The following is a 7,976-nucleotide window of genomic DNA, read 5'->3' on the forward strand; positions in this document are numbered from 1 at the left end:
CTGTCCGACCGGTCCGCGCGTGTCTGCGAGCAGCGCGTCGGCCTGACCTGGCCGGTCTGCACCGCTCTGATGCGCCCGTCGGGCCGTCAGGCGCTCCGTCGCCACGGACAGGCCGCGGGGAGCTGTTGCCGGCACGCATGCCGCGCCGCCGCCACCGCCGCCGCTGTGCCGACCTGCCGCGAATCCGGAGCTGCCCTGGTGCCGGGGCTCGGTGGGCGAAAGCCGGACGGCGGCGACAGGTCGGCCGCGCCGGCGGCCGCCATCAGGGACGCTGGGCTCTGGCTTTGAGGTGTCAGCTTCACTCGGCGCCGTGGCAGGCCGGGTCTCACGGGCCAGCATTCAGCCGCCGGCTCGGGAGAACGGCAGCCAGCACGCAGCCCAGCCCGGCCGGCGGTGTCCCGCAAAACCTGTGACGTTCAGGAAACAGCGGTCTGGTGCATAGCAAAGCAGCGGCTTAGACTGAGGAGAAGATCCAAGATCCGCCGCCTGACAACCTCCAATGCTGGCTGGCACATGTGAATCGGGCGAAAGCTCGGCCATAGGCGAGGAGACATGGCAAATCCGTGCAAGCTGAGCAGTTACTACGGCGAAGTGTTGCGAGTTCGCTGGCAGTTTGCAGCCATCACGATCACACTTAAAGTATTGTGGATCCATTCTGACGCCGAGCAATTTGCGTACGACCAGGCGTGGCCGTTGCCCGCTCAGTATGACTCCGGTGGACCTGGACTTGACTCCGGAATCAACGACATTTTATCCAGTTAAGACAGAATCACTTATTTTGGCAGGCATCGTAAAAACTTGGGTCCGAGTGACTCAACGTGTTCAATGGGAACGTGATAGAACCTTCTCTTATGCAAACGAGATCAAAAAGGTTTTTTTCTAACATTCGGAACTTATGGACAGAAAGTCGTGTGCTAAATATTTCGACATTTTTTATCGAGCTAAATGTCCTTGCAAGGTTTTTCACGTATCATAATGGGATGCGTAAAGTGTTGTGTCTGCCTTTGACCAATCTACTACTGCATTAGAGATATCAAGAATATCGTTGGACGGAAATCGGAGTAGACTCAAATTTGTGTGGCGCCCTTCTAAGTCAAATTCGGAATCAGCTCATAGTTCTTTTGTACTGATTTGACTCAGAATCGAGATCAGCCTGATCGCGTCAGCGAAGAAGCCAGACAAACAATGTTTTGCTTACCACCAGAGCGGACCTGAACCCTCCCGCCCAGCCAGGGAAGACTACTCTCGGCCGGCTCGGTCAGCAGATATTACGTTAACCTGCATATGGTGTCGGCGGCGGTGCAAAAGAGTTTGCAAGTCAACGAAACAGCAACGAAAAGTACAGCCACGTATGGCCGTCATGCTGGTGCTGTTCTCGGAGCAGGCAATGACATCTAAATTTTCTTAAGGAGAGACTTGTTTGACAACTGGGTTTTCTGTTAATGAAACATACGCTGCACTTTTTGTTTGCATTTGCAGCCGGACGCTTTCATATAACATGTGGATATTCCTCAAGTGGCAAGGGTGGAACTTTCCTGTATATTTGGAGCGGGTTGAAGCCATCTTCAGTGTTTCTGAATGGCTAGCCTAACGTCTATGGATGTGGTGTAGTGGCAACCGACTTAAAACTGTTGTGTTCCACCATCAGGGCACCTACAAAATGTCGCCATGGGCGAGCACAAAGCAAAATATTTCACTGAAACCGTTTGTAGTGCTAAAACATCGCACGTTTAATGTGCGATATCTACTTCTGTCGGCATGTCTCCGCGAATTTTTTAGCTGTCGGTATTTCCAACATAAATATCAATGCATGCACAAATTTGAAAAAGGGTCACTTTCCACCGCCGCCCGCCTCCCTTTCATATACCCTATCTCCCAACCATTATGAAGCCCAGGCCTGTGGCGGGAAGAAATGGACAACAGAACTAAAGGAGGCGTTTGTTGATAGCAATGAAGAGATAGTGAGGCTTAGAAAGTACCAAGGCAAGTGACAAAACCGGTCTGAGGCGATTTGCGTCGTTCCCCGCGAGATGCTCCCCAGTACACCGCTCGTGCCAGCAATCACGTGGCTGGGACACGGATTTCCGAATTCCCACTGTCCAGCGAATTTCCCAGATGGGTTTTGAGATCCAAGTGGATTTGTAAATGAGCACTGTGACTCCGAACAGGTTTCGCCTGATCTTCTGACGCAACTCAGGCTTAAATGGGATGTTAGTAGGAGAATCATTCAGCTTGCCATGCTCACATTGAAAGGTTACATGCACACTTCCGTACGAAATAGGAGAAAATTTGCTGAGTGCGAGTCAATAATGATATGGGTGTCACGATCCACGCTGCGTCCGTGACATGCATAAAATCATCGTTTTTTTTTGTTTTTTTTTTTTGTTTCAGGCGGCAAGCTCCCGGTTACAGTTTTCGCTTGATGTTCCGCAGTCCCAGTGGGCTAGGCGGAGTCAGGGACCCCCGCCTCTGGGCTGTTTATGCTCCGATGCTCCGCAGTCCCAGTGGGCTAGGCGGAGTCAGGGACCTCCGCCTCTGGGCTGTTTATGCTCCGATGCTCCGCAGTCCCAGTGAGCCAGGCGGAGTCAGGGACCTCTGTCTCTGGGCTGCTTATGCTCCGATGCTCCGTAGTCCAGTGAGCCAGCGGAGTCAGGGACCTTCCGCCTCCGGGCTGTTAATGCTCCGTAGTCCCATTGAGCCAGGCGGAGTCAGGGACCCTCCGCCTCCGGGCTGTTTGTGCTCCGCGGTCCCAGTGGGCCAGGCAGAGTCAGGGACCATCCGTCTCTGGACCGTTTATTGCTCCGCAGTCCCAGTGGGCCAGGCAGAGTCGGGGACGGACCTCCGCCTCCGGCTGTTTATGCTCCGCGGTCCCAGTGGGCCATGCGGAGTCAGGGACTTCCGCCTCTGGGCTGTTAATGCTCCGCAGTCCCAGTGGGCTAGACAGAGTCAGGGACCTCCGCCTCTGGCTGTTTATGCTCCGCGGTCCCAGTGGGCAGGCAGAGTCAGGGACCTCCGCCTCGGGCTGTTATGCTCCGCGGTCCCAGTGGGCAGCAGAGTCAGGGACTCCGCCTCTGGGCTGTTATGCTCCGCAGTCCCAGTGGGCTAGACAGAGTCAGGGACCTCCGCCTCTGGGCTGTTTATGCTCCGCGGTCCCAGTGGGCTAGACAGAGTCAGGGACCTCCGCCTCTGGGCTGTTTATGCTCCGCGGTCCCAGTGGGCCAGGCGGAGTCACGGGACATCCGCCTCGGGCTGTTTATGCTCCGCGGTCCCAGTGGGCCAGGCGGAGTCACGGGACATCCGCCTCTGGGCTGTTTATGCTCCGCGGTCCCAGTGGGCCAGGCGGAGTCACGGGACATCCGCCTCTGGGCTGTTTATGCTCCGCGGTCCCAGTGGGCCAGGCGGAGTCACGGGACATCCGCCTCTGGGCTGTTTATGCTCCGCGGTCCCAGTGGGCTAGACAGAGTCAGGGACCTCCGCCTCTGGGCTGTTTATGCTCCGCGGTCCCAGTGGGCCAGGCGGAGTCACGGGACATCCGCCTCTGGGCTGTTTATGCTCCGCGGTCCCAGTGGGCCAGGCGGAGTCACGGGACATCCGTCCTTGGGATGCACGGCTGAAAGTCGGTTTGTGGGTCAAGTACTTTGAACGACCTTCAGGGTGTGGCACCCGGGGGTGTCTGCCGTGTCGGAGGTAATCCTAATGTAGGTCGTTTCGGGGAGGCGCGCCTGTTTGCGCACCTCAAACGGCGTCTGCTGATGGCCAAGCACCAGCAATGGCATTCGTGCTGAGATTGCTCGTAACAAACTAGGTGGTAATTCGAGGTAATCAGCCCGCGGAAGTTGAGCCATAAGACCATGCACAACGGGCTCCATTTCGCTGGGAGTCGCTTTCAAGGTCGGCGGAAGCAAGGGCAGGTGCTCGGCAGCTTTGGCAGTCGCCCATAGTGTGATGGGCAGGTGGAAGCTGAAAAATGTGATGTGACCGTAGTGAGTATTTGCGTGGTAGTTGTGAGGAGCTACGCAACATTCAGCTGCATCAAACTGCTGCGATCTTTCATTCAACATGCCGGCTGTTCAGTTCTGAACGAGAAGGCAGTCAAGTACATCGTACTTGGAGGAAGGACGGTCACGGAGTGGGGCTAATGGAGGCGCTGTGAGCCAAGCAACAACCATTACAAGAAGCTGTCACCTGAGTGTGACGTGGCGTCGCTCATCCAATGCGTACTAGCGAATCTTGGCCTGTCGCAAGATGTCAGAAGATGCTATGTCTGAAGAATGCAGTTGTTCAACAACATAAGAGTTTGTGATGTTGCATTACCAGCCAACCATGGGATAGCAATATAACGTCATGGGTGACTGGTGAAATCACATGAATTGCTCGCGTTCACAACCGGGAGCGAAATAGGGTAAACAGATGCATCTTGATTTGGATTTGCCGTGATATTTTCCAGACCTTGTAGCATATGAGTCCGAATGTCTACGCTGGTAGGTGCTTTCAATGCAGCTGACTGCATACACGGCCCGATGGCAGGCCACACTCTGAGAGGCATGTGCCAATGAATTACGGCGTTTCTCTATGGCGAACAAACAAGCAACTGCGAATGCCAGGCGTGCTGCGAATAAAGGCAATGGGACAGCGTTCCATACAATACGGACTCCCCTTACGATCGCGGAGAAGAACAATTCCGATACTTATATGGCCTCGTTCGGACCCAGACAGTTTCCCAACGGAGACATCATGCAAGCACCCGCCGTTGGCTGCCTGGAAGCGGAGACCAACGACGCTCCACGAACAGCCACTCATAGCCACGCTACGGCGAACTGCGCCGGCACGGTCAACACACAAGGCGGCATGATAACAAAACAAGGTCAGAAACACGTTTATCCGGTGCCGCCCAAAACCTATATTAATATTTTATGTACAAGGGCCAAAGGGGCGCGCCACGGATTTTCAGTTGTGTGGATAGGGGAACAAAATGGGGCCTTCCTACAGGGGGTCTCCTGGGCAGTGTCGTATTCAAGAGGAGGGGCATCGAGAAAACATTCCCTTTATCAACTTGTTACCTGTATCATACACAAGTAAATCGATGCCAACGATTAAAAACACGGAAAGGGCCTTCTGAGTACCTAGAAAAATGGTCTTGCTTTCCCTACAACAGGGCCTCCTGTTCCAGAGAATGAACTGATGCCTATAGGGACCTCCTAATCTAGAACAGGATGCTCCCGACGAACTATGGGGACATCCAAATGTAACCACGCGGTCTCGTTATCCCAAATCAGGGTATCCCAATTCGGAACCGCGGCCATCTGATGCATGAAAGGGGCCTGCTGTTCCAAAAATGGGGCTTCCAGAATGAAAAGGGCGCCTCCTTACTAAGAACAGGGATGTCCTAGCCCATAACGGAAAAGGGTCTTCTGAACCCAATTTATTTGTACTTGTTAGCTTGGTTGTGGAAGCCTCCTTGTTCTGACCTTTGGCAATCTACGGGTAGCTACAGTGCCTTTAGTTTGGGGGAAAGGGCGCTCCAAAAATTTCGAGGGGTTCAAGACATTCTCTTGACCCTCTGTCTATGGGCAGCGCATCCGGTCCTTCTCTGCCCCCTCCCCCGCTGCACTGCCCTGGAAGGGCTGCATTGCAAACCGCCTACATTAGAAGCCTTTCGTGCTTACATGGGCACGTGCTTGCAATGCTATACTTCCGATCGTTGTACTTAGCGTCCTGCTCACTGCAATGACAGGCAACTTTCTGCGCGTCACAACCAGGGCTGAAAAAGTGTCTTTTCTGTCACCGACGAAATTTGGAACCATCTGAATTGTCATTTGTGGTCCAATCTTTCAGAACCGTTAGAGCATGTCTCTAAATACAAAAAAGTGAAAGCAGATTAAAAGCAATTCGGCATAACCTTCAAACGTTTTCATTTCGGGAATTCATTTGCACTAAACTTTCATTTGCTGGTCGTCAAACACTGAATGAAGGTTTAAACTAACCTAACATAATTATTAGATAAAGACATACTCAACATAACCAGCAAAAAGGCTTGTAGTCTCATTCAGTTGGGTGGGGGGGGGGGGATTGTGCCTCCTAACCAGGAAGACACGGTCTCCTATTTTAGTCATCATTTTTATCCGTTATTTTTCATTTGTCATAATTTGCGGGTTTGGCCCCCAAAAACTGATTTTGAGGACTACATCCCTGCTGCCAGCTGCAAAACATTGCGTCCAATCAGGGGGAAAACCTGTTAAAGTGCATTTCGGGAGCAGGCTCCGCCATTTTTTCTCCCTGCGCCCTCTCCCTTCCCCTCCATCCCCCACTTCCACGCATTCTGCAAAACTGCATCCCTGTGGCCCGAGATTTGCCAATAACATGGTTCTACAAGCACCTAAAACAATATCACTTCTGTTTTCGTGACGTCATCGTACAATCAGCTGAAGCCGTTGACGACCTTCATTATCATGCCGTAATCATTGCCGGTACAGAATTCGCACTTGCTAAAATGATCCCAATGGTTTAGAACAAAACCCATAGAATATTGCTATCAACAGATCCGAACGACATTTTTGAACACCTCGAGTACCTTGATTTAGCTTTGTACGTAATATGATGACGACGGAAGTGTTTTATCTCACGCCTGTACACCGATCGTGCGCTGCGTCTGAGGTGCAGCGGGCAATGTGAGAAGCATACATCAGCGATGCTCGGCCTCTTACTGCAAAGCCGCTGTTCCTCTCAGTAGCGGAAGTCCCGGATGAATCCTTGACATACGTCGGTCCAACCACCTCCGTTTACCTCTGAAGCTACAGCTCAGGTATCTACAAGCAACACCTCTAAACCAGCAGGGCATTTCAGCTCTATTACCTGAAAAACTGACGATTGGTTACCTTCTTCGCTGGTCAGGTTCTCACGACATGACCACAACTAACAAGAGCCCACAGCCTTGCACTGAACCCAACGCACTACCGCGTAACGAGCAATCAAGCCCACCTGTCTCAAATGGCACGACGCTATAAAACGCGGTGCGACCTGGTGATTCAGTTGGTTAGAGCACCTGCCTTCAGATACACCTACCCGTGGCGGGGTGGATTCGAATCGCTTTAGGCGCTCCCTATTTGTTCTTGACAGATGTGGCCTGCGGGAGGTGGCAGTGGTTGCGCTGAAGGCCAGTTGACGTCAGAGGACAGGACGGGCCGTGCCAGGCATTGCGGCACGTTAAACTTTCGCCACTAAATTCTGCCGTTGCCTGGAATTACGCGATCGGATGGTAGGGGTCAGGGCGAACAACAAGCATTGCTTAGCGTGAGCTCTGATCCCAGGAATCCATCCATTCAAAGGGTCCGAATCAAATCTTTAAAAAATACGCTGCGTAGCAAGCTGATCACGTTTGTCGCAAGATCCTGCGGGCAGCCATGATCCTTGTTACTTGTAAGAAGTTTAGTTATTTGGTATGTTATACTGTTAGGTGTGTGAAGTGAGTATTGCCTGAAAAATCTGTGAAAACACTGATCTGAGAGTCATTGGAAAAGCATCGTGTCACCAATGACATGGACGTTGGTACGTGGATAGAAATATAAGTTTAGTGTGTTTATGGCACCTGCTAAAATCTACCCTGACTAAAAATACTATGTCTGGCTGAATTTTCTGGCTCAACTTGCTCATGCAGCGAAACGTCAACGTTTCGACATGTGCTTACGCTGCAAGCGGTAGCGCGTACAAACCAATGCTAAGCTTTGAGTTTCGCCGAGCTGGGATAATCTATTTTCATTTTCGCAATTTCGTCACCAATTACTTCACAAAAGTGCCAGTTTCTGTCACCGATCATATCCTGTGGATCAGAAGCTTTTTTTCACCGCTGGTCACAACCGCGTAACAGCGATTTCATTGGAGCACTGACGGTTCTCCCTCTCTCTCCCTCTCTTCTCTCTCTCTCTCTCTCCCTCTCCCTTCTCTCCTCTCTCTCTCTTCTCTCTCCTCTCTCTCCTCTC

The 7,976-nt window shown here is 52.3% G+C and overlaps 1 protein-coding gene across 1 annotated transcript in view; it reads left to right on the top strand.

Moving 5' to 3' along the window:
- LOC119098940 (mitochondrial pyruvate carrier 2-like) overlaps positions 1–288 on the top strand; it is a 3,226-nt gene extending 2,938 nt beyond the window's left edge. Inside the window, exon 2 of the mRNA XM_037221994.1 lies at positions 91–288. Coding sequence (XP_037077889.1) covers positions 91–288 — 198 coding nt within the window. The remainder of the gene's footprint in view (positions 1–90) is intronic.
- The last annotated feature ends 7,688 nt before the right edge of the window (positions 289–7,976 follow it).

This window comes from Pollicipes pollicipes, unplaced genomic scaffold, assembly GCF_011947565.3.
Source record: "Pollicipes pollicipes isolate AB1234 unplaced genomic scaffold, Ppol_2.1 Scaffold_4740;HRSCAF=5597_pilon_pilon_pilon, whole genome shotgun sequence".
NCBI classification, from domain to species: domain Eukaryota; kingdom Metazoa; phylum Arthropoda; class Thecostraca; order Pollicipedomorpha; family Pollicipedidae; genus Pollicipes; species Pollicipes pollicipes.